Source organism: Lissotriton vulgaris, chromosome 4_1, assembly GCF_964263255.1.
Source record: "Lissotriton vulgaris chromosome 4_1, aLisVul1.2, whole genome shotgun sequence".
Taxonomy (NCBI): Eukaryota; Metazoa; Chordata; class Amphibia; order Caudata; family Salamandridae; genus Lissotriton; species Lissotriton vulgaris.
In genome coordinates this window covers 568297217-568324888 of record NC_141691.1, presented here as the reverse complement: position 1 = coordinate 568324888, position 27672 = coordinate 568297217, and the positions used below count along the sequence as shown (strand labels likewise).

General features: G+C 42.7%; 1 protein-coding gene across 1 annotated transcript; it reads right to left on the bottom strand.

Moving 5' to 3' along the window:
• Positions 1 to 91: 91 nt before the first annotated feature.
• Positions 92 to 26043, bottom strand: LOC147722267 (glutathione peroxidase 3-like). The gene is made up of 2 exons (XM_086967290.1): positions 25789 to 26043; positions 92 to 334 (listed from the first exon to the last, which is right to left on the bottom strand). The coding sequence occupies exons 1-2, from the start codon at positions 26041 to 26043 to the stop codon at positions 92 to 94; spliced, it is 498 nt and encodes a 165-aa protein (XP_086823416.1).
• Between the last annotated feature and the right edge of the window lie 1629 nt (positions 26044 to 27672).

The following is a 27672-nucleotide window of genomic DNA, read 5'->3' as shown; positions in this document are numbered from 1 at the left end:
TGAAGGTACACCCACAAAATCAGTGCCCCTAGTTTAACCTCACATACATTCTCTCTCATTCGCCCCCTCCCTCCTCTTGCACGCGGGGTCTCTACTTCTGCTCGGCTTGATTGTAAATCTTTTTCTGTGGACTGCGCGCCGCCCGCAGGTACTCAATGATGTCTCGCTTCACCACGGACACGTTGGTTCGGGGGTGCCAGCGTCTGACGGGCTTCCCATCCGGGTCAACCAGAAACTTCTCGAAGTTCCACTTGATGTCATTCACCTTGAGGTTATCCCAGAAGAGACGATTGGTGGGATTCCCGAAGCTGTAGCCAACAGGCGGGCAGGCGTTCTGCAAGGAAGACAACGTAGGAATGTTTATGAATATATTCATTGTGGGCCGACCAGAAATAGTGTTTCCTTCTGGTTAAACCATTACAGTGTTGCATTTACTGATGGCTTTGCTGGGTCAAAGTGTGACCAGGAACGCTGCTGCTCCATGTTGTACACTGCATATTTTAGTAAGTACAACCTTGTTTTTAAACCTAGCAAAGGAAGCAGTGTTTTGTGAGGAGATTCTTGTATTTGTGGGCATGGATGCTAGCTTCCTTTCAATGCCTTTCTGCGCCTCCTTGGAGGAAAAGATTCAGCTACCTGCATATTACATTCGTTCTGCTGCTGAGGCTAATTGCTGTCTCATAATCTCTCTGCATTGATGTGTTTTAGCAGGAAATGTATATATGCCGGACCAAAATGTACATTATGTAAGCATGCTGCTCCACCTGGCCATTTTCTAGCATCAGCCGGGGTTCATTTAAATGACAATAGACTTTTGATAGTTTTGCTTGGCTACCTGCTATTTTGTATTACACGCTCGTTGGGCTTGGACCTCCTTATGTGTTGTGTTCGATTTTTAACATCATTATTCTCCTTTTAAAATACACCTTTCCTTGCATTGGTTCTGTTTTAAACCTAATGGCTGTTAATTATATATTTTTTTCTACTTATTTGATTTTAAAATTAAATCGCACTTTCCTTTGGCTTTGACGTTTTTAAACATGAGCATTTGCACTATTTTTATGATAGAACACGTAGCCATGAACCGGCCCACTATGGCATTGTTGAACACCCGATTGCGCTTGTACAAGAGAACATGGCATGCCGGTATCTCACTCACGTTTTCACAGGTCACACGTAATTTTAATATGAGACATCCCATACCGTAGCCACCCTCACTCACCCTCACCCTCACTCACCCTCAACCCCTCACCCTCAACCCCTCACCCTCAACCCCTCACTCTCACTCATCCTCACTCACCCTCAACCCCTCACCCTCACTCACCCTCAACCCCTCACCCCCTCACCCTCACCCTCACCCCCTCACCCTCCACCCTCACTCACCCTCAACCCCTCACCCACCCTCAACCTCAACCTCAACCCCTCACCCTCACCCTCACTCACCCTCACCCTCACTCACCCTCACCCTCACTCACCCTCACCGTCACTCACCCTCACCCTCACTCACCCTCACCATCACTCACCCTCACTCATCCTCACCCTCACTCACCCTCACCCTCACTCACCCTCACCCTCACTCACCCTCACCCTCACTCACCCTCACCCTCACTCACCCTCACCCTCAACCCCTCACCCTCAACCCCTCACCCTCACTCACCCTCACTCACCCTCACCCTCACTCACCCTCACTATCACTCACCCTCACTCATCCTCACCCTCACTCACCCTCACCCTCACTCACCCTCACTCACCCTCACCCTCACTCACCCTCAACCCCTCACCCTCACTCACTCACCCTCACTCACCCTCACTCACTCACCCTCAACCCCTCACCCTCACTCACCCTCACTCACCCTCAACCCCTCACCCTCACTCACCCTCACTCACTCACCCTCAACCCCTCACCCTCACTCACCCTCAACCCCTCACCCTCACTCACCCTCACTCACCCTCACTCACTCACTCACCCTCAACCCCTCACCCTCACTCACCCTCAACCCCTCACCCTCACTCACCCTCAACCCCTCACCCTCACTCACCCTCAACCCCTCACCCTCACTCACCCTCAACCCCTCAGCATCACCCTCACTCACCCTCACTCACCCTCAACCCCTCACCTACCCTCACCCTCAACCCCTCACCCTCACCCTCACTCACTCTCAACACCTCACTCGCCCTCACCCTCACTCACCCTCAACCCCTCACCCTCACTCACCCTCACCCACCCTCACTCACCCTCACTCTCACTCACCCTCAACCCCTCACCCTCACTCACCCTCACTCACCCTCAACCCCTCATCCTCACCCACCCTCAACCCCTCACCCTAACTCACACTCACCCTCACTCACCCTCACCCTCACTCACCCTCACTCACCCTCACTCTCACTCACCCTCACTCTCACTCACCCTCACTCACCCTCACTCTCCCTCAACCCCTCACTCACCCTCACTCACTCACCCTCACTCACCCTCACCCACCTTCACCCTCACTCACCCTCACTCTCACTCACCCTCACTCACCCTCACCCTCACTCACCCTCAACCCCTCACCCTCACACAGTGCAATAGGTCTCGGAGCATTTGAGTTAGAGCTTTTAGATTTGTTTATGGCTTTTTTTATTTGTAATTCTTTAGCATTGGCTACAGGAAACAAAAATGCTAAAGATTTACAAAAAAAACCCATAAACAATTCTAAAAGCACTAACTCTAATGCTGCGAGACCTATTGCATTTCCAATGCTTGTTTTTACTTTGATTTTAACCTCTGGTTTTAGGCTGAGTGTTTGCGGGAACTTTTGCTAGTTATGGGATGGGTTTTAAGCTGTATTTTATCAACCTTATTCATTTCAATTGTGTATTTTGTGTTTTAAACTTGGATCGGTACAATAATACAGTGTGTGTTTTCTTTACCCAGAATGTTAGCATAATGAATTTTCATGATCCGGATGGATCATTAGGGTTAATTCACCTGTTAGAATTCTTTTTGAATGAGGTTTCTCAATGGATTTATCCTATTATAGAGTATGAATACTTCAGTTGAATATATGAGCAAATTGCACTTGCATGTTAATGTTTGAAAAACCAATGTTTGACGTACCCTATGTGTCAAGGGAAGTACTATAAAATTACTATTTTGGTTCTGGTGTGTCAAGTGATCAAGGCTGTGGCAACACAGCAGAAACGCGCCATGCTGAGATGGCTAAGATGACAATAAAGCACTTTATTTAATTTTGCACATTGGTGGTCCGCACCTGTGTTGTGTTACCGGACGAAGAGGTAATTCAGGATTTCGTGGTTGTATATATATATATATATATATATATATATATATATATATATATATATATATATATATGCGATAAAAGAAATAACAACCCTGAGCTGGATGGCAGAAGCTGTCATGCCTGCCGATCCACTGGAGACGTGGTTGGCAAAAGCTTGGTCGGCGGAAGAGAGTCAGTCAGAAGAGCGCATGCGCGAGTCTCGCGCATGCGCGAAACCGCTATTTAGTTCCCCCTTTCCGCTGCAATGACGCTTTGCGTTCCTTCCGGGTTTCTGCATAGCTTCCGGGTCACGGTGGTGGCGTTCGGGCTTCGTCGGATCCTCTCTTCTGATTCAGAGTCAGTCTTCTGTTCATCGCGCTCTCCTACTGACGAGATAAGTACGAGGGCTAGTTTTTGTTTGTAGAGCAACACTCGTGGGAGTGTCTAATCAGTGTAGAGTCATCACTGGTGTTTTTTGGTTTATCGACTTGTAAGCTAACACTCTTGGCAGAGATCACTTTGGAGCTTTTCTGCAGAAGTGTTTATTCAGTTGTTTATTGGAGCATCAGATATAAGGAATTGGAGCTCCTGGGTGATTTATATATCTTCTTTTGATAACACAAAACAGGTACTGCGATACCTTAAAGCTCTATAAGTGCATTATAGAGTATACAGGAGTATTGATAATATCTTTCATGTCTTTAGGGAAGTATCATATTGATGTGGGAGTTACTTTTTATGGAGAAACAGGGAGTCATTCTTCCTAAGGCACTGGACACATTAGGTACGTTTATTTACGTATACTGTTGCATATAGTTAATCTTATGCCTCTTCATGATTGATAACATATGACCCCTATATTATAGGAATCTTCTTTTATATGTATCACACTACCTACCTTTCTGTGAAGTCAACAGAAGGGAAGTCAAGTACAGGTAGAAGCACTGCAAGTAAGCGCCAGGTACCCAATATCTCAGTTTATAACATACCTATTCACAGATATATCATACCACTCTCTTAATCACTTTCTCTTTATTCACAGGAAGGTCAGAAGAGATAGTGAGTGCTGACCAGTTCTCTTTGCATCCTGGATTTCGGATTCCTGTGTCTTCCCCATCTTTCCTTGTTTTGTTTCCCTGTGTCCCTTGCACTGGCATCAACTCTTCTCACCAAGTATATATATTTCATTGGTGTAGAGTGAACCGGTGTGGGGAGGTCAGGAAAGACCTTCAACTTTGTGGTGTTTCCGAGACAACCTCCTACAAGGCACGACAGAACGCAAAGCCTTTTAACATATTTGTCGCCTAAACACCATGGAAGTGACGCTCACTGATTTAGCTAATATGATGGGTAATCTCCAGCTGGAAACCCAGGCCTTAGCTACAAGGCTAGATAGGATGGATAGGGATGGAGCTGGGACGGCCTCGGGCTCACAAACACCAGTCATACAGGTAGTTACCCCTACTCCCCCTTTACCACTTGCACCCCCAGAACGTTTTTCAGGAGAACCTACAAGATGTGCTGCCTTTATCAGTCAGTGTCAATTACATTTTATGTGCAAACCCTCATGCTTTCCTACAGATCAGGCCAAGGTGGCATTTATGATTTCATACTTGGGAGGCTCAGCTTCTAATTGGGCTATACCATTGATTGAAAGAGATGATCCGTTACTTTTAGATTATGATAGGTTCAAGGGTGAACTACGTAAATTATTTGATAAACAAACCTTCACCCACGCGGCGGATACAGAGTTGCTTCAGTTGAAACAGGGAACTAGGGATTTGCCTACTTATATAGCAACCTTTAATCGTCTGGTGGCAGATGCTAGTTGGCCACAGGATAAACGTAGTGCTTTGTTTTACAAGGGGCTACGTGATGAGCTAAAGGATGCCTTGGCACATGTGGTAGATCCCCCTGATACATGTCCTGAGTTGATCGATTTAGTGGTCAAGTTGGATCATCGTTTGGGTGAACGCAGAAAAGATAAGACCAGATATGATTATAGTAAGACATTTTATAGAGAAAGAAAGACAGAATCTGAGTCCACTACAGTAGTTCCCTCGGAAGGAGCTGAACCAATGCAGATAGGGAGTGTGAAAGGACCAATCAGTGAAGCAGAAAGACAGAGAAGACGAGATCATAAGCTATGCTTATATTGTGGTAAGGCTGGTCATTTCTTAAGGGATTGCCCTATTAAACCTAAACAAAGTAAGAGGTCGGAAAACAGCAGACCGAGGCCAAATGAGACTGAGGCATCGGGTCATTCAGGATCTATAGTCTCCTCAACCTCTCTCAGTCAGAGTCATTTCTTGGTGCCTTCTGTATTGCAGTGGCAACATTCTAAGACACAAATACCCATTATGCTTGATTCCGGAGCTTCCGGTAACTTTGTGGATAAAGAATGGGCTCAACAACATAAGATCCCTATGGCACAAAAGGACGCCATAGAAGACGTATGTACCATTGATGGTAGCACGCTTAAGTCAGGGCCTATCACACAAACTACTGATACCATCCTAGTAACCTTAATGGATAACCACACGGAAAACATGTTATTTGATCTGATACAGTCACCGCAGTTCCCTATAGTATTAGGTCTACCATGGTTAAGAGCCCACAATCCCTCGATTGACTGGCAAAAAGGTATCATAGGATTCAATTCCGAGGTGTGTAGTGACCATATCAAACCTTCGGAGTCACAAGACATACCGGAGACGAGAGAAGAACGCCCTTCTTTGTATCACAAACAGGAGGTAGTTCATATAGGTTGTAGTGCTACCACACATACAGAGTTACAAGTTGATGAGCCAGACACTTCCCTACCAGCAGTCTATTTACCTTTTTCATCTATTTTTGATGCCAAGGAGGCCACTTGTTTACCCCCGCATCGGGTATATGATTGTAGAATAGATTTGCAAGCCGGTGCACGCATTCCCACTAGTAGGGTTTATGCGTTAACCGAAAAGGAAAACGTGTACTTGAGGGAATATCTAGATAAGATGTTGGACTTGGGTTTCATAAGGGTGTCAAGATCCCCCGCTTCCTCAGCCCTTTTTTTTATACCGAAACGGTTAGGGGGTTTGCGCTGTTGTATTGATTATCGCTCACTCAACGCGGTTACTATAAAGAACCGTTACCCGCTCCCTCTCATCTCCTCCTTATTAGACCAGGTGAAGACAGCCAACTTCTTTACAGACCTAGACCTAAGAGGTGCTTACCACCTAGTAAGAGTAAGAGAAGGGGACGAATGGAAAACGGCTTTTTGTACTAAATACAGACTTTTTGAATATTTACTCATGCCGTTTGGCTTGTGCAACGCTCCCTCTGCCTTCCAATATTTCATAAATGACATTCTGAGAGACATTTTGGATCAATATGTCATTGCCTACGTCGATGACTTACTGATATATTCGAGTACATTGAAGGAACACATCCATCATGTCCAATCTGTTCTACAAAGGCTACGTGACAATTACCTGTTCTGCAACTTGGATAAATGTTTTTTCCATAGGTCACGAGTATCCTTTCTAGGATATATCATTTCCTCTCACGGATTGGAAATGGATCCCCATAAGGTGCAAGCTGTGGTGCAATGGACTGCACCCACCTCTGTGAAGGAAGTGGAACAGTTCATTGGCTTTGCCAACTTCTATAGACGCTTCATTAACCACTTCTCAGATATCGTGACACCCATTACCAGACTGTTTAGGAAGGGAATCCCCTTCATCTGGACATCTGAAGCAGAAGAAGCGTTTCAAAGATTAAAGAAAGCCTTCACTAGTGCTCCTGTCCTGAGACATCCAGACCAAAACAGTCCTTTCGTGGTGGAAGTAGATGCTTCACAGGTAGCTGTAGGGGGTGTGTTATCTCAAGTTCATCCTGACTCTGGAGAGTTACATCCAGTGGCATTCTATTCGCACAAGCTTACCGCACCCGAAGTCAATTATGCGGTAGGGGAAAGAGAGTTGCTCGCAATAAAGAAGGTACTGGAGAAGTGGAGACCTTATTTGTTAGGCACTAGATATACGGTTACCATCATTACTGACCATAGAAACCTCCAATACCTTAAGACAACTAAAGCCCTTTCCATGAGACAGTTAAGGTGGACTCAATTTTTCAGTGGGTATGATTTTGAGATACATTTCAGATCAGGGAGAAAGAATGGGAAGGCTGATGCCCTTTCTAGATTAGGTTTCGATCCCTTGCCCACTATGGAAGTACCACCTTCTATTCTGGATTCCAAGAAAATCATTGGGGCAACTAGTAAGGAAGAGAGATTTTTTAAAGATGTAAAGAATTCACAGCAAACCCCTCAAACCCTGGAGTATTTGAGGAGTCAGGAAACCCAATGGAAAGAGGGTCTAGGATATGTACAAGGAGGTTTATACATTCCCACAGGACCTTTGAGACAAGAAGTATTACAGTTGTGTCATACACAAGGTTTAGCAGGACATCCCGGATGCAAGAGAACTGTAGAACTGGTAAAACGGTATTGTTGGTGGCCCAGTATTTCACAGGATACACAAGAATTCGTGAAGACATGCCATGTATGTGCACAGGGTAAAGCAACACACATCAAACCCGTTGGTCTGTTAAATCCAATTCCAACCCCTCCTGGTCCATGGCACACAGTGTCTATGGATTTTATTGCAGAATTGCCTCGCACCAGTACAGGGAACACTGCTGTAGTGGATTTGTTTACGAAGACAGCCCATTTCATTCCTTTGCCTGGTTTACCTACTTCAATGAAGCTTGCTCAAGTGTTTTTAAGGCACGTTGTTCAGTTGCATGGCATACCCTTTGTTTTGATCACGGATAGGGGTACCCAATTTGTCTCACGATTTTGGAGACAATTATGTGGGTTATTACAAGTGGAAGTACGTTTGTCATCCAGCCACCACCCTCAAACGGATGGACAAACCGAACGGGTCAATCAGAGTTGGAACAGCTGATTAGATGTCAATGTCTCCAGTCTATGAAAGAGTGGGACGAAGTCATCTGGTTAGCAGTGTTGACGTATAATAACAGTCACCACTTTTCCACCTTATTAACTCCTTTCTATGGCTCTCATGGGTTTCATCCTAGAGTATTACCTATACCCCTTTCTAGCACTTACAACACTCCTTCAGTATCTGCTTTGGTGCAACATCTACAGACTGTACACAATTCCGTTGCAGACAATTTAGACAAGGCCAAAATACAATATAAGAAGGGGGCAGATGCACATAGAACACCAGAACCAGTGTATAAGACGGGAGACAAGGTATGGCTGTCCTCCAAACACATTGCATTGAGAGGTGCTTGCAAATTCCAACCTAAATATATTGGCCCTTTCCTTGTCTCTAAAGTCATCAATCCAGTCGCCATGAAGCTTGACCTCCCTGTGTCCATGAAAATACACCCTGTATTTCATGTCTCGCTCCTGAAGCCCGTTGCACCGGGTACTCGTTTGCCAGTTAGTCCTCCACCTGTTATAGTGAATTCTGATGAGGAATATGAGGTAGAAAGCATTATCGACTCCCGTAGGAGTAGGGGTAGACTGCAGTACCTCATACATTGGAAAGGGTATGGCATGGAGGAGCGCAGTTGGGAACCTGCAAGTCAGATACATGCACCTAGGTTGGTGCGTTTGTTTCACAGACGCCATCCGAGAAAGCCCAAACCTGTTGGGGGCAGGTTGGGAGGGGTGTACTGTCATGCCTGCCGATCCACGGGAGACGTGGTTGGCAAAAGCTTGGTTGGCGGAAGAGAGTGAGTCAGAAGAGCGCATGCGCGAGTCTCGCGCATGCGCGAAACCGCTATTTAGTTCCCCCTTTCCGCTGCAATGACGCTTTGCGTTCCTTCCGGGTTTCTGCATAGCTTCCGGGTCACGGTGGTGGCGTTCGGGCTTCGTCGGATCCTCTCTTCTGATTCAGAGTCAGTTTTCTGTTCATCGCGCTCTCCTACTGATGAGATAAGTACGAGGGCTAGTTTTTGTTTGTAGAGCAACACTCGTGGGAGTGTCTAATCAGTGTAGAGTCATCACTGGTGTTTTTTGGTTTATCGACTTGTAAGCTAACACTCTTGGCAGAGATTAGTTTGGAGCTTTTCTGCAGAAGTGTTTATTCAGTTGTTTATTGGAGCATCAGATATAAGGAATTAGAGCTCCTGGGTGATTTATATATCTTCTCTTGATAACACAAAACAGGTACTGGCGCTACCTTAAAGCTCTATAAGTGCATTACAGAGTATACAGGAGTATTGATAATATCTTTCATGTCTTTAGGGAAGTATCATATTGATGTGGGAGTTACTTTTTATGGAGAAACAGAGAGTCATTCTTCCTAAGGCACTGGACACATTAGGTACGTTTATTTACGTATACTGTTGCATATAGTTAATCTTATGCCTCTTCATGATTGATAACATATGACCCCTATATTATAGGAATCTTCTTTTATATGTATCACACTACCTACCTTTCTGTGAAGTCAACAGAAGGGAAGTCAAGTACAGGTAGAAGCACTGCAAGTAAGCGCCAGGTACGCAATATCTCAGTTTATAACATACCTATTCACAGATATATCATACCACTCTCTTAATCACTTTCTCTTTATTCACAGGAGGGTCAGAAGAGATAGTGAGTGCTGACCAGTTCTCTTTGCATCCTGGATTTCGGATTCCTGTGTCTTCCCCATCTTTCCTTGTTTTGTTTCCCGGTGTCCCTTGCACTGGCATCAACTCTTCTCGCCAAGTATATATATGTCATTGGTGTAGAGTGAACCGCTGTGGGGGAGGTCAGGAAAGAGCTTCAACTTTGTGGTGTTTCCGAGACAACCTCCTACAAGGCACGACAGAAGCTAACTCCTGTGTGTCGGTGTCCGATTTTTGAAGTTGAGAATCATGAGTGGTTGGAATATATATATGGTCACAGATATAGATGTATTCACTTAAATGGCAATGTGTTTCAACCACAGAGTTCTTTTTCCAAAGCCGAATTGCACAACACAAAATCACGATTTATCATGAACCAAAAGTGACATAGAAGAAAGACAATCCTTTTCGGGCTGTTCGCATGGACAATAATAACAGATTATTTAGTCATCCTTCATTTCCTCAGGCATTGTAATAGTTTACATGTTTGTTCATTCATAAAACATGTACATGGTTCCCAATTGAAATACATAATTATAATAGCAAGACTTTAAAATTTCAAGGATATATTATGTATTCACTGCTACTGGTATTCCGTCATATCAGTGCATGCAAAGTTACAATTACATTATTCCGAAACCTTGGCTATCATATTAAGCCTCCGTGGGTTTATGGTTCGAGCCTAGAGTGAAAAAGGCTCAGAAGACCCAGCACACATTGTCCCTGTTTCGCTTATTACCTTACCATCCGGACATCTGATACCCAGGGAAATTTGCAGTGTGGTCTAACAAAATCGTTATTCAAGTGCGTGCACCTTCACTCTAATGTTCGATCTCGGCCAAGTGGCCCTAGACTAGATGCCTCAACACCAAAAATCCTATGGTTAATGTCCATAGCTATCAGCCAACACATATAGCTCATTTTAAAAGAAGACGCAGGGAAAAATGTATTATGTGAGTGGCGGGTAGCGTGCAAAAATTATATTTAAAAAAAATGAAAATGGGGAAGTTAAAAGGTGGACACCAGGAGGAAGCATCCTGTAGCCCCTTGGCATAACCACTATTCAAGTAAACTCACTACATAAATCCATTAACCACATAGAATCCAGAGCCCCAGTATACTAGGCTACTTGTGAAGTTCTTCCAAACTGTCAATACTGCACACTGGCTGGAAGCCCCCACCAACTTCTAGTAAACACAGGGAAAATCATGATCGCATAGGAAGCAGGTCAAATACTAAGGAACGTAATCAATCCCCATCCAATGTGAACAACAAGTTCCTCGTCCTCATTCATCCTAAAGGGATACTTGGTGCCAAGAAACAGAATGTAACTGGATTTCAGGATTCTCAAGCTCTTCTCTCTGTCTGCTCCTCTCGGGCTCGCTGCCACCCTGTCAATGCCAAAGAAAGAAAAAAAATTACAATTCTGATTATGAAATTTTAACCAGTGTCTGGCCGTAGAATAATTTAGATCGCCATTCCTGATTGCCCTTTGATGCTCCAATATCCTCTTTTTCAGAAGAAAAATTGTGCTGCCCACATACATTCTTATACAGGGACACACCACCACATATACACAATAGTCAGAGTTGCAATTGATGAATTTCTTGATCTCTCCCTTTCTGCCTGTGGGTAAGCGGAATCTCTTCCTATTTCTGCTGCCCACACAGGCTTTACACTTGTCACATTTGAAGAAGCTGTTCTAGCTTTGTTCCTTTACATTGCCCATGTTGCCATTCACTAGCATATCCTTAAGGAATGGAGATTTTCTATAATTGACCATCTGATATGTAGACACATGTGAGCCCACCACCGGGTCGCCTTTGAACATGTGCCAAAGTTCAGAATATTCTGGTCCGCTGCTGATTCTGTGTTATATGTGGTAATCAGTCTAACTTGGTTCTTTTCTTGAGTGTCCTTCAATCTTTTAGCTAGTAAAGTGGGTCTGTTCAAATTTGCTGCCTTTCTATCTGCTGCCTGTAATACTTTCATCGCATAGCCTCTCCTTCTGAACCTGCCAATCATTTTCCCTTCACCTCCTCATAAGTCTGGGTTGTATTAGTTTCGTTTGGCCCTGATGACCTAGCTAATTGGGATTCTCCACTTGAGTTTAGGCGGATGGTGACTCCCTGCATGTAAGAGGCTATTGCCTGTGGTAGCCTTCCTATGCACTGTGGTGAAGATAGCACTATTCTCTATTTTAACACATACATTCAGGAATTCCATTTGCAATTGATCGCTCTTGTGTGCGAATGGTAAATTGACTGAATTGTCAGCTATCATCACATAAAACCTCTCCAGTTCTCTATTGGTACCACTCCATATCAAAAAAATATCGTCAATAAATCTTGTCCAAAAGCCAATATGCATTGTCCGTGATTCATTTTTCCCGATCCACACCATTTGTTTCTCTCACCACCCCATGAACATACAGGCAAATCTCGGTGCAAAGCAACTTCCCATGGCAGTTCCGACCACCTGTTTGTACCACTTGTCTTCAAACAAGAAGAAGTTGGTCACTAGACAGAATGTTAACATGCTTATCAACATCATTGAATGATCATAAAGGAAGATAGATTTGAAATGTTTACATGCTGCAATGGATCTATGACAGTATATCGACAGACAAAATATCGACCTACAGAAACATCGAGGCTGGAATATCGAAGGCAAGTATATCGGCATCCTATCTACAACATGGTAAGTACAAAAATATCGAAATAAAAATATCGATGTTAAAAATATCGTAATTAAAAATATCGTTTTATATCTGTTAAAATATAATGTGTAAAAAAAAGTAAATAATACTTATAAATAAAATAAACATTGTTAAACACATATGTAAAATATATATTATATATTTACTTAATAATACATTTTAATAATTACTATAATTACTTATAAATTATTTAAAAATACTATAAATTACAAATAGATCTCCACAAATAAAATAATTACATAAAAAAGTAAATAATTATTTTTAATAAATTAAAAAAAATATATATATATACTTTCAATATTTTTAAAATTAATAACATAATACTTTATCTAAATTCATTCTAAATAATAAATAAAAAATACTATTTAAAGTCCAAAAAAATCTACAGTATTAAAGAAATTGGATAGCGTAAAATGTAAAATTACTATTCCCACTCCAGAGAATGCAGAATTAGGAAAAACATTGTATAGCATAGAGATAAAAATTACTATTACCACTCCAGAGAGTGAATCAGTAGAGAAAGCGCTGGATCGTGTAGGAGTAAAAATGACTATTCCCACTCCAGAGAATGCAACAGTAAGGAAGCGTTGGATAGTTTAGGGGTAAAAATTACTATTCCAACTCCAGTGAGTGTAACAGTAGGGACGGCGTTGGATAGCGTAGGGGTAAAAATCACTATTCAAACTCCAGAGAGTGAATCAGTAGGGAAAGCGCTGGATAGCGTAGGGGTAAAAATTACTATTCCAACTCCAGAGAGTGAAACAGTAGGGAAAACGTTGGATAGCATAGGGGTAATAAATTACATTTCAAACTCCAGGGAGTGAAACAGTAGGGAAAGCGGCGGATAGCGTAGGGTTAAAAATTACTATTCCAACTCCAGAGAGTGCAACTGTAGAGAAAGCGTTGGATAGCGGGTGGGTAAAAATTACTATTTCCACTCCAGAGAGTGCAACAGTAGGGAAAGCGTTGAATAGCGTAGGGGTAAAACTTATAGATCAAACTCCAGAGAGTGCAACAGTAGGGAAAGCGTTCGATAGCGTAGTGGTAAAAATTACTATTCCCACTCCAGAGAGTGCAAAAGTAGGGAAAGCATTGGATAGCGTACGGGTAAAAATAACTATTCCAACTCCAGTGAGTGCAACAGTAGGGAAGGCGTTGGATAGCGTAGGGGTAAAAATTACTATTCAAACTCCAGAGAGTGAATCAGTAGGGAAAGCACTGGATAGCGTAGGGGTAAAAATTACTATTCAAACTCCAGAGAGTGAAACAGTAGGGAAAGTGCTGGATAGCGTAGGGTTAAAAATTACTATTCCAACTCCAGAGAGTGCAACTGTAGAGAAAGCGTTGGATAGCGGGTGGGTAAAAATTACTATTTCCACTCCAGAGAGTGCAACAATAGGGAAAGCGTTGAACAGCGTAGGGATAAAACTTATAAATCCAACTCCAGAGAGTGCAACAGTAGGGAAAGCGTTGGATAGCGTAGTGGTAAAAATTACTATTCCCACTCTAGAGAGTGCAAGAGTAGGGAAAGCATTGGATAGCGTACGGGTAAAAATAACTTCCAACTCCAGTGAGTGCAACAGTAGGGAAGGCGTTGGATAGCGTTGGGGTAAAAATTACTATTCAAACTCCAGAGAGTGAATCAGTAGGGAAAGCGCTGGACAGCGTAGGGGTAAAAATTACTATTCCAACTCCAGAGAGTGAAACAGTAGGGAAAACGTTGGGTAGCGTAGGGGTAAAAATTACTATTCAAACTCCAGAGAGTGAAACAGTAGGGAAAGTGCTGGATAGCGTAGGGTTAAAAATTACTATTCCAACTTCAGAGAGTGCAACTGTAGAGAAAGCGTTGGATAGCAGGTGGGTAAAAATTACTATTTCCACTCCAGAGTGTGCAACAGTAGGGAAAGCGTTGAATAGCGTAGGGGTCAAACTTATAAATCCAACTCCAGAGAGTGCAACAGTAGGGAAAGCGTTGGATAGCGTAGTGGTAAAAATTACTATTCCCACTCCAAAGAGTGCAACAGTAGGGAAACATTGGATAGCGTATGGGTAAAAATTACTATTCCAACTCCAGAGAGTGAATCAGTAGGGAAAGCGCTGGATAGCGTAAGGGTAAAAATTACTATTCCAACTCCAGAGAGTGAAACAGTAGGGTAAACGTTGGATAGCATAGGGGTAAAAATTACTATTCCAACTCCAGAGAGTGCAACTGTAGAGAAAGCGTTGGATAGCGGGTGGGTAGAAATTACTATTTCCACTCCAGAGAGTGCACCAGTAGGGAAAGCGTTGGATAGCGTAGGGGTAAAAATTACTATTCCAACTCCAGAGAGTGCAACAGTAAGGAAAGCGTTGGCTAGCGTAGGGGTAAAAATTACTATTCCAACTCCAGAGAGTGAAACAGTAGGGAAAGTGCTGGATAGCATAGGGGTAAAAATTATTATTCCCACTCCAGAGAGTGCAACAGTAGGGAAAGCGTTGGATAGCGTAGAGGTAAAAATTACTATTCCAACTCCAGAGAGTGCAACAGTAGGGAAAGCGTTGGATAGCGTAGGGGTAAAAATTACTATTCCTACTCCAGAGAGTGAAACATTAGGGAAAGCGTTGGATAGCGTAGGGGTAAAATTTACTATTCCTACTCCAGAGAGTGAAACAGTAGAGAAAGCGCTGGATAGCGTAGGGGTAAAAATTACTATTCCCACTCCAGAGAGTGCAACAGTAGGGAAAGCGTTGGATAGCGTAGGGGTTAAAATTACTATTCCAACTCCAGAGAGTGCAATAGTAGGGAAAGCATTGGATAGCGTAGTGGTAAACATTACTATTCCCACTCCAGAGAGTGAAACATTAGGGAAATCGTTGGATAGCATAGGGGTAAAAATTACTATTCCTACTCCAGAGAGTGCAACAGTAGGGAAAGCGTTGGATAGCGTAGGGGTAAAAATTACTATTCCAACTCCAGAGAGTGCAACAGTAGGGAAAGCGTTGGATAGCGCAGGGGTAACAATTACTATTCCCACTCTAGAGAGTGAAACATTAGGGAAAGCGTTGGATACCATACAAATTAAATAAAACACACTTAGAAATAATTTTTTTATTTAAATTTTTTAAAGTTTAAATTTTTAAATAACTAAACATCATTTAAAAATACCCATGAATATTAAAGAAAAAAGTAGATTTGAATAAATAATTAACAATAAATTAACAATAAATATCAATTAATAAATAATAGTTACCAAATTATAAATATTAAGCAATAAAATAATGTAAAAACAAAACAAATATTAATAATAATTATTTACCAATTAATAAACATTAAACAATATTAATATTTGTATCCCAAAAAATACTTTTTAAAACACACTAATTACAAATTATTTACAAATATTTTCCATTAAAAAATATTTTAATTACCAATTAAATAAATGTATTACCAATTACAAAATTAATTACACATGAAATACATTAATTACCAATTACAAACATTAACTACCAATTGCAAACATTAAGTACCAATTACAAACATTAATTACCAATTAAATAAATTAATTACCAATTACAAAAATTAATTACACATTAAATACATTAATTACACTAGGGTGGAGGCATGGCGAACGGACGTAGCGAAATGCTGCCCTTAGAAAGGAGGAAGAAGGGGGAGGCGGAAAACCCCGATGGCATTGGACTGGGAGACTATGCTACCAACATTGGATGATATTGATCAGCCCTTGTCCCAGGATACCTGAGCGCATTGAGACCTGGAGGTACTAGGGTGGCACGAGCAAGGCACTGAGAGGAGTGGGAGTTGGTTGGAGAAGAATTCATTACAAAGATTACAAAGCCTGGTAGAGAATGAACAGCGCTGGGGAGCGTAGACCGATCAGACAGGAGGAATTAAGCACCAGAGTTGGATGGGGGGGAGAAGGATAGTTGGGGAGGGTATGAGGAGGGGTGGGGAAAGACCATGAAGTTAACAGAGACAAATACTAATGTATGCGAAACTGAGTGGGAAAAATTAGAGGATGGAGCTCTGATTCTTATTTGTAGATTGGGAGAAAATTGAAAACAACGATGTATGACATGCCTATGATAAAAATGTAAGTTACGTTGAAAATATGCACTCACGAATAAAGTTAAAAAAAAACATTAATTACCAATTACAAACATTAACTACCAATTACAAACATTAACTACCAATTACAAACATAAATTACCAATTAAAAAAATTAATTACCAATTACTAATATTAATTACCAATTAAAACAATTAATTACCAATTAACATTATTAATTGCCAATGAATAATTAATTAAAAAAACATAAATTATCAATACCAATAAATAAAAATAATTAATGACTTAATTACAATTAAAATACTTCCCACCCAATTCCCCTATAAACCCACTACCCGCTACAGAACTTACGCAAAAATTAACTAAAATTAATTAATAATTCCTAAAAAGTAATAATTAATTCAATATAATTAAATTCCTTCCCACCCTATTTCCCCTATAATCCCACAACCCGCTCCGATACTAAAACATAAAATTGACTTAAAAATAACATTATAAATATATTAAAATAGTTCACATATAACTTAAAACAAGTAAAATACTTAACAAAAAACATATAACACATGCATATTAAATACATACTAAAATACATAACAATAGTACAAATATCGATATTAGTAACATCTAAATTACTAACATCAATATATTTGATATCGATATTACTGACTTCGATATTACTTACATCGATATAAAAAAAATCGATATTACTCACCTTAGGGTCGATATTCTGTCCAACGATATTCTTGACATCGATATTCTTTACCTACGATATTTCTAACTCGATATTTGTGTAGGTCGATATTTACAACTCGATATTTTGACTGTGTACCGCTGCAATACCTTTAGTATGCTCAATACACGTGTATAGTGCAACTAGATTAATTGTATTAAACCAGTAATTGTCCTGCCAATAGATACCTTCAATCTTGTTGATAAAATCTGTACTATCCCTTCAGTATGAAGGGAGGCTTAGATTGTAAGGGAACAGAAATGAATCTAAAAACACAGAAGAGTTTTCCAAGATTCTCCCATTGGCTGATACAATGGGTCTACCTGGTGGGTTGATGTTATCATGGTGAATTTTTTGGCAGCATGTAAAAAGATAGTGCCATAGGTCTTTTTACATAGAAAAAGCGAAATTCATCCTCCCTATGAGTTCACGTCTCGCCACCCATATCATGCAGCATAAAATCTGCTGGTTGCCTTATCATACGCCTTTTTGTTAGAGCTTATGTAGCTCCCTGATAATATGAGCTGTCTGTTTGCCTCTTGTTTATATTTATCTACGTCCCATAGGACAACAGTGCTCAGTGCCCCCTTTGTCTGATAGTTTAATGACAAAACTCAGGTCTTTATTCAATGTGCCCAATGCTGATCTCTGATCTGGTGTAAGGTTATGTGCATGTTCATTTTTAGTACTGGTCCAAATCTTAATTAATTCTTGTGTTATGATCTCATGGTACGTGTATAAACTGTCACGTGGTAGGTTCGGGTTAAAGGTGGATTTAGGTTTACATTTAGTGGTTGCAGCCCCTCCTGTCTCTAGGGCCAATTGTTCTAGAAAACCTCTCTCATCTTCTACCTTCTCATTTAATTCTGCCAGACCTGCCAGGGGCTCAATGTCTTTTAGGCATAAACAGTCATAAGTTCAATCACGATTCGGCATGTCAGCCCCAATACAGGGATGTCTCCCCTTCTTTCTTTTCAACAAAAAAATGTTCATTATATTTAATTTACGCACATATAAGAAAATATCAATGCGGGCTCTGCTATGGTCAAAGTTTGCTGAGGGGCAGAATATCAAACCCAGTTCCAAGAGTGTTTGTTCTGCCTCTGTTATTTCATGTGAGGACAAATTCACAACAGTAAGGTTTTCCTCACCCATCATTTCCTCTTGGTCTGCCGAGTCGTTCTCCCATATGGCATTGTGTCTTTTGTGTTTGCGTCCTCCCCTCCGCGTTTTCCTTCTCTTGCGTCAGTCTTTTTTCCTTTCCCCCATCCGGCGGTTTTGGTCTCAGTCAGTGTCTTGTTTGTCTGTAAAAATACAATACTCCTCCAAAGATGTAAAAGGTAAGGAGTGTTTCCTCAAGCTTCCTGAATGATCTTACAAATCGGAATAGCTTTCTGAACCTGATTACGAGGTGGCCAGTTCCTGTTGCCTTAAAGCTCCCATCTGTTTGAACAGTCATATAGCCCCATTATATCTCCTGCTAAAAGCAGTAGCAAGTGTAAAGCCTGTGTGGCCAGCAGACATTTGAAGACATTCCCCTTACCCACAAGGAGAACAGGAGAGATCAAGAAATACATCAATTGAAACTCTGACTGTTGTGTATAAGTGGTGGTGTGTCCCTGTGAAAGAATGTATGTGGGCAGCACGATTTTTCCTCTGAAAAAGGGGATAGTGGAGCATCAAAGGGCAATCAGGAATGGCGATCTAAATTATTCTACAGCCATGCACTGGTTAAAATTTTACAATCAGAATCGTAAATTTTTTTCTTTCTTTGGCATTGACAGGGTGGCAGCGAGCCCGAAAGGGGGAGACAGAGAGAAGCAATTGAGAATCCTGAAATCCAGTTGCCTTCTGCTTCTTGGAAGGAAGTCTCCCTTTGAGGTGAATGAGGACGAGGAATTTTTTGTTCACATTGGATGGGTAATTGATTACATTCCTTAGTTTTTGACCTGCTTCCTATGCGATCATGATTTTCCCTGTGTTTACTGGAAGTCGGTGTGGGCTTCCAGCCAGTATGCAGGATTGACAGTTCGGAAGAACTTCACAGGTAGCCTAGTAGACCGGGGCTCTGGCATCTAGGCAGTTAATGGATTCATGTAGTGAGTTTACTTGAATAGTGGTTTAGTGAGGCCAAAGGGTTACAGGATGCTTCCTCCTGGTGTCCACCTTTTAATTTCCCCATTTTCATTTTTTTATATAATTTTTGCACTGTTCCCACCACTTACATAATACATTCTTCCCTCCCTCTTCTTTTAAAATGTGCCATATGTGATTGGCTGGTATGTATGGACATTACCCATAGGATTTTTGATGTTGAGCCTTTTTCACTCTGGCCTCGAACCATAATCCCACGGAGGCTTAATCAGATAGCCAAGGTTTCAGGATAATGTAATTGTGACTTTGTAGTCACTGATATGATGACGGAATATCAGTAGCAGTGAATACAAAGTAAGTTCTTGAAATTTTAAAGTCTTGATATTATAATTATGTATTTCAATTGTGAGCCATGTACATGTCTTATGAATTAACAAACATGTAAACGATTACTATGCCTGAGGAAATGAAGGATGACAAAATAGTTTGTTCTTTACGTCCATGTGAACAGCCGGAAACGGATTGTCTGTCTTCTATGTCACTTTTATTTCACGATAAATGGCGATTTTGTGTTGTGCAATTCGGCTTTGGAAAAAGACCTCTGTGGTCGAAACACGTTGCCGTTTAAATAAAAACATCTATATCTGTGGCCACGATCCTGGAGTGTGAGTTTTCTTTGTATTTATATTTGGGAATACGAAGGTTTCAGTTGACGTCATAACGGGTCCCGACACCCATATCTCGCACCGTCCCCGTCTGGTGAAAGTGATCAGCTGTGTCTGAAGTTTTCCTCTCATACACATATATGTGTATATATATATATATATATATATATATATATATATATATATATATATATATATATATATATATATATATGTGTGTGTGTGTGTATATATATATATATATATTCAGGAACAGTAGTCTCTCACCATATAACTACCAGGCAGGCAGAGAATAGGAGAATAGGAAAAACCAAACGAGTCCCAATCTTCATTCGGCAGATTTATTGACAAGGAATGTTTACCAAATCTGACGCGTTTCGGGCGTCCGCCCTTGGTCACAGATTGTCAGGTTAGTGAAAAGACATCCCTTTTAAATGGTACACTGCACAAATTCAATTAGTGATTTTTTTCTTCATTTGCAACACCATGTGATTAAAAAGTAAAAACTGAGGACACACTACATATGGCCGACCTAAAGAGTCTGTTTTCCAAACCACAGTTGTTACATTGAAAAGTGGAGCAAAGGGTAGTATTTTTTTCAATATTTACATATCATTTTACAGATATCTTGCAATCATTTTGTAGAGAGTTGCAAAGTTTGAAACAATGTAAAATTCATTTGGAACAAGTGCTGTGAGTGTCCAATTAAAGTAACACATTTTATCCGCATAAATGCTTGGGTTCAATAGATTGCATTCTTTAAAGACACAGTGTATCTAATGGTCATCTGTCATTTGAAAGTGCAATGTGCGCAGATAAAATGCAATGTGCAAAAGCGCAAGGTATTCTGTGCAACATGGCAAATAAATAAATGTATATATAAATATTTATAAATAATTTCATGTTAAAATCGCTCGAGATCTTCAATTAATAGATCCTGTTGATAAGCATATGACCATATAAAAACATATTGTCTGTTTTCCCTTTGCAATCGGTGAGATTACTGAATAAATGCATTAACAGTGTGACTGCAATATTAACAGCACTAGTTCACAATATATATTTTAGTTGTGTACATTTTGACAATGCAACTTCCTCAAACCACTTTCCAAAAAAATGCTCTACTTGACTGTTTCTAGTGAAAACAAACCAAAAAATGTATCTTAGTGTCTGTGTCCCAAAATAAATAGTTTTCTTTGTATTTATATTTGGGAATACGAAGGTTTCCTTTGACGTCATAACGGGTCCCGACACCCACATCTCGCACCGGCCCCGTCTGGTGAAAGTGATCAGCTGTGTCTGAAGTTTTCCTCTCATATACATATTTATGTGTAAATATATATATATATATTTATGTGTGTGTGTGTGTGTGTATATATATATATATATATATATAAATATATATATATATAGTTATTTGCCTACCTACACCACTTTTACCAAATGTATGTCTTTACCACGCATTCCTTTGCATTCTAATGGCATGCGTGGTAAAGGCATATACGTGGTAAGAATTTGCGTTGGGATTGTTGTTGTAATGGCATTGGTGTTGTAATGGTACACGTGGTATTAGCACACGTTGTAATGTCATATATTCATTCACACATTCAAATTATATATTTATTTTGCAGAAAAGTTGAGAAAATAGATGTAAATCAGCAGGTATACGAATGTTCCAAGTGAAAGACATTTCCAAGTTACAATCATATGCTTTAGTAAAATACTGTTCTTTCATTCTAGAATTTCACTGAAGAGAGGATTGAAAAACACCTCAGTGAGACATACATCTGTACTAGCTGTTTTTTCTCTTCTAAACTCCCTTTGCCCCCGGGACTCAACCGTACCAACTGTGATTTTCTTTTGGGCAGTGAAATCTGGTAGGGCAAGTTGGAAAGTACTGCGGGGGTTGTGGCAGTCCTACAAGAGGGGTATATATGAATTTGTGACACTCCCAATCCATTAAGGAAGGTTTCCAATGTCTTAGAAGATGGATTAACAGATGTTTGCGATGCAGTCTGGCCAAAGGCAGCAGGAAGAATAAGATTTCCAATATCTCAATCTTCGGCAATCTTTAAAGAATCCCGCCACTGATACTATGGACGTTTGTTTGTCAAGAGAGAGAGGTAAGGAACAAATATCTACATCAGTCCAATAACATGTTAAACCATTAATGACTTTACATCAGTCAATAAAAAGAGTTTTGTATGAGTTAAAGAGTTTTATTTTTCAATCTGTCAGGGTTTATGATCTTATTCAAATAATACTTAGTCTTTAAATTATTAGTATTAAAAATGCACATAATCCAATAATATATATTTTAATATAAGGTACAATAATACAAGGTCAAAACAATAGTAATTGCTGCTATAATGCAGCAAGCAAGTTCCATAAAGGAAGTTCCCTAATTTAAATATTTAAATGATGAGAATGAGAATAAGGTGTCAGTTCAGATACTCAATAGAGAATTCTGATGGGAGATATCTATGCATAAGCATAAAGCTTCTGCATGTCAAGCCAGAAAGTATTCTCAGCTCAAAATCAGCAATCAATGAAAAATAGAGTAAGCAACCCCTCATGTAGAGAAGTATTAGAAACTCAAAGTTGAGCTCTCTCAGAAAGTCGGGGAAGGATTCAGAATCCTCATCTGGCTTCTCCCTAGAAACACACACAAATATAAAACATACAATATTTTACGTTGCAACATTATTTTCTTTTGTCTTCTATGTCCCCAATAGAATTTCAGTAACTCCTGGCAAACTCCCCATCTTCGCATACTTGCACGATAGTCTTTAGACATTAGTAGGGTCGGCTTTAGCTCTGGTGGTGCCATGTGCAACAATCTTTGTTGACACCCTCCCATAAAAAAAACGTTTTTTCCATGAATTCCCTTACTACCACACTCCACAAGTGCCTCTCATCTCTCACAAAATATCTAAAGCTAATCGATCTTGCAAATACATTGATCTGCTGGCCACTAATTCTGCACCAGCCAATTTATCTACTACTGTTCATAACTTTCAAATTATCTCATCATTTATAACTACTCCTACTGGTGGCCACTATTCCCAATAAGGTGTGCGCTGCACGCACCTCTCTGCCCGCAAGCGCGCACTCCCATTTGTGGAGCGCGCACACACAGGACAACCCGCAAGACAGTTTGCGCCGCTCGCTTTAAAAAGCGAGCAGTGCGAAATACAACACTTCCTGGATGCTGGTTTGCCTGCGTGACTCCGGACTCTGGAGTGCAGGTAAGTGTGGCTTGGGGGCACTTGCTGTGTTTTTTTCGCGGCACGGTGCGGGGCAGATTGTGGGATTTTGTTTAAGTATTCATGTTAATCACAGCTCGTGAAAGGGCTGTGATTAACATGAATACTTAAACAAAAGCCCATAGTCTTCCCCGCACCGTGCTTTACCTACAAAAAAGTAGAGCAAGTTTAAAAACACCGCGTGTAAAAGTACACACTGTGTTTTTTTTAAACTTTATTTTCAATTTTGCTAAATACAAGAGACAATACCCCCTACCCCCCACACAGGCATCATTAAAAACAGTTGTATACGGATCGACTGACTCATTATGGCACATCACGGAATAGGACAACATCTGAAATCAAGGAAGTTCATATGGCACAGTAGCATATTGAGCAGCACATTACGAGACTCGTGAGGAATACAGGCCAGGTCTCATGTCATGCACCCCGCAGGCAACTCCTCAGTATTCTACGCCCCATTCTCCCTCAGACTGTGAGTCAGGTGCTGAAAATAATTCGCCACTGGTCCCCTCTGAATCAGTGTGTGTCTCAGCGGCGGCGAGTCCTACCATACACATGGTACGCCATGCCAACAGATCATCCTGCAATTTTTCATCCTTTCTAGTGTGTTGCATGTGTGTTTCCTCTGCGAGTGTCCATTCCCTCACATCCTTAAGCCAAGTAGCTACCTCAGGGGCTCTCTGTCCCATCCATGTGATAGCGACCCTGCGCCTAGCCAGTACTAACATCACCTGCAGCAGTTTATATGGAAGTTTCCTTTTCCTGGGCTTGGGTACCAATCCCAACATATAGTGTAAGGGGGACAAATCAATTCGGAGGCTGGTAGTGGCTGCTATACGACCCACGACTCCCGTCCAAAAGCTCCCTACCAACGGACATCCCCAAGCCATATGCAGAAATCCCGCCCCCGTGCCACACATGGGGCAGTTATCTCGTCTGTCTGCCGAGTAACGACTCACTGTTTTCGGGGTGAGGTAGGTGCGATGGAGGAAATTGAAGTGAACGAGCTTGAAACGAGCATTGCAGGACACTCGCTGTGTCAAGATCCCTATGCGCTTTCGCTGTCCTTGGTCTAGAGGCGCACTCAGGTCGTCCTCCCAGGCCGCCCATGACGGTGGGACCGGGGGCAATCAATCTACGTCCCCTGCCACAGGACAACAATATATGTAGAGTATGGGTCATCTGGGGTATCTCCGGACACTGCGGCCAGACCGATCGCACAATAGAGCGCAAGCCCTGGTATTGGAGATATTGTCTGCCGCTAAGGCCAAAGGACTCCTCCGCCTGCTCGTATGTCAGGAACCTCTCAGAGGGGTACAGGTTTGCAAGGAGCTCACAACCCCCTTCCCTCCATTCACGAAAGGACAAATGGTTCTCCACATCCACCATAGGGGCCAAGATCTAAATCGGTAACTCTCTTATGGAATGGCGCTGAACGCAGGACCCTTTCTACGTATCGTTGCCACACACTAGCTGTCTGCCGCACCACATAAGGGAGCTCGGCCTGAGCCCCCGACCCAAGCATCAGTGCCATCTGGAGCTCCCGCACCGTGGCCCGACCTGCCAACAATCGCGTCTCCCACACCTCTGTGTCCGCAAACCATCTAGCTGCCGGGAGGAGCTGTGCTGCGTAATAATAGAGATCGAAGCGCTGTGCCTCCAATCCCCCTTCCTCAAAGGAGCGCACGACGGTGCCGAGGACCACTCTGCTACGCTGTCCCGCCCACAGCAGGGATGTAAGCAGCGTGTTGAGGGTTCGGAAAACCCTCGGTGGAAGAGGGCACAACGTATTCTGGAGGATATACAGTGTCCTTGGCAGCATCACCATTTTGCGATGGCCAACCGCCTCATTAGAGACAGTGGCAGTGTGTTCCAGAATGTTACCGATTTGCGCAGAGATGTGAGCACCCTATCGGCATTACGAGCGAGGGACTGCTCCTCTGTCGAGGCCACGTGGATGCCCAAGTATCGGAAGCTGGTTCGTTTCCATCTCAACCCAAGCTCCGGCAAGTTCTCAAGAGGCACTGTGTCAAAGCCGGAGAGTGGGAAAATTAGGGACTTACTGCGATTAAGCCGCAAGCCCGACGCCTCACCAAAACAATCTAGGAGATGTAACAACCACGGGAGCGCCTCCTTTGGGGTGGTCAGGTAAAACAGTGCGTCATCCGCATATAACGACAGGACATTGCACGTGTCGCCCACCTTGATACCCTATTGCCGCAGGTCAGTGCGAACCCTGACCACGAACGGCTCTATAGCTAGGGCAAAAGGTAGAGGCGAGAGGGGGCACCCCTGTCTCGTTTCCCGCCCCAGCCGCCACTCCTCCGATCTCGCATCTCCCAGACGCACCTGGGCACATGGGGAGTTATATAAGATCCCGACCCAGCGAGCAAAGTTGGGCCCGAAGCCCATCTTCCGAAGGACCTCCTGCAGATAGCCCCAGTCGACCGTGTCAAACGCTTTGGCCAAGTCTATTGAGACCAACACCGTCTGTTCGTCCCTGCCGTTCACCTCATGCTGAATGTGATTCAATCGTCTTAAGTTCATCGGCGTGTTCTGTCCAGGGATAAAACCGCACTGGTCTTGATGCACCAAGTGCTCCATGTGGGGCGCTAGCCGGGTGGCCATCAGCTTAGTCAGAATTTTTATGTCTGTGTTTATCATAGTAATTGGCCAATATGATGATGGGTCATGCATGTCCTTTAAGTATCATACAGATTTCTCCCTGAGCCATGCTCTGCGGAAGAACCCCTCTTTCAAAGGCCTCAAGGTAGACTTGTAACAGGAGCGGAGCTAAATTATCCCGGAATTCATGATAGAACTCTGGAGGGAACCCATCGCTCCCCGGCGATTTTGCACGGGGCAATCGGGCTAGAGCCCCTTGTACCTCAATCAATGACAGGCCCGCGTCCAGATCCTCCCGGTCCGAGTCCGAAAGGGTCAGCATGGGCAACCCGTGCAAATAGGGGAGATAAGAGGCCTCGGAAATATCTGGGTCCGCCTCGTACTCTCGCTGTAAATGGGACTAGAGAACCCCAAGAAGGGCTCGCTCAGAATAAACCACTTCACCATTCCGGTCCCGGAGGGCAATGATTTGTTCGGGGGTCTGCTCCCTCCTCAGAATCCAAGCCAGAAGCCTCCCCGACTTATCTCCCTCCCTGTGGAGGCGCTGCCTATATTGGCCCAAGGTGTACTTGTCAAGCCTATCAAGGACATCGTGCAACCGGGCTCGAGCTGCCTGCTCCTCCTGCCTCTGGGGACCGCTAGGGTCTATCACCAGTTGGGCCCGCAGGAGAGTGTCCTCCTCTCTCTGGAGATCTTGGAAGAGCTGCTTCCGGACACCATATGTAAGCCCCATACAGGCGCCGCGTACTACAGCCTTAAGGGCCTCCCACTTGGTGGCCAAGGACACAGTTCTCTCCCCCCAAATGATGTCCGTATAATCCCAGATCGCTTTTTCCACGTGCGCCCGTCCTACCTGATCACAAAGGATATCAACCGGGAGCCTCCAGATACGAGGCGGGATAGCCGGGGACCCCCACTGAACCACACAATCCACTGGAGAGTGGTCGGATAAAAAACTGGCCTGGTGCGTTATGTCTACTGACAGACCAGACCCAGCATTTGCCACTAAGATTCTATCTAGGTGACTATACGTTTTGTGCGTGGGTGAAAACCAGGTGTACAACTTTTGAGTCGGGTTCCCGAGGCGCCAAACGTCCACCGCCCCACGTTGTCCATGACCTCCCTAAGCTAAGCAGTCATACGGGGTTTCGTGCCCTCCTGGGGTGGAGATCTATCCAGCACTGGGTCCAGAATGCAATTAAAGTCCCCAAACCAAAGGATCGGGGTCCCCAGGTTGTATCAAGGTGTCCTGTAAAGCCCCGAAGAATGTCGGGTCGTCAGTGTTGGGTGCGTAAGAATTTAAGACGACCATCTCCCTACCATCGAGCTTGGCCCTAGGAAGCAGGTACCGACCCTGAATGTCCGCTTCCATATAGTGCATAGCGAACGGTACCCCTGGTGCCACCCAGATCAGAACCCCCCTGGCGTAGGTAGAAAAGGACGCATGAAACAACTGTCCTCGCCACTTTTTCCCCAGCTTTTGTGCCCCTTCATCTACCAAGTGGGTCTCTTGTAGACAAGCAATGTATATTTTATGTCTTCGAAGGAAGGAGAGGACTCTGTGTCATTTAGTGCATGTACCCAGCCCCCACACGTTTCAGCTTAAAA

Coding starts and splice junctions, on each gene's coding strand:
- LOC147722267 (XM_086967290.1), bottom strand. CDS start 26,043: ATGGAGCACTTGGTGCATCAAGACCAGTGCGGTTTTATCCCTGGACAG. Junction 335..25,788: donor ATAACTCCCCATGTGCCCAG/GTGCGTCTGGGA, acceptor TCTTCCTTGCAG/AACGCCTGCCCGCCTGTTGG.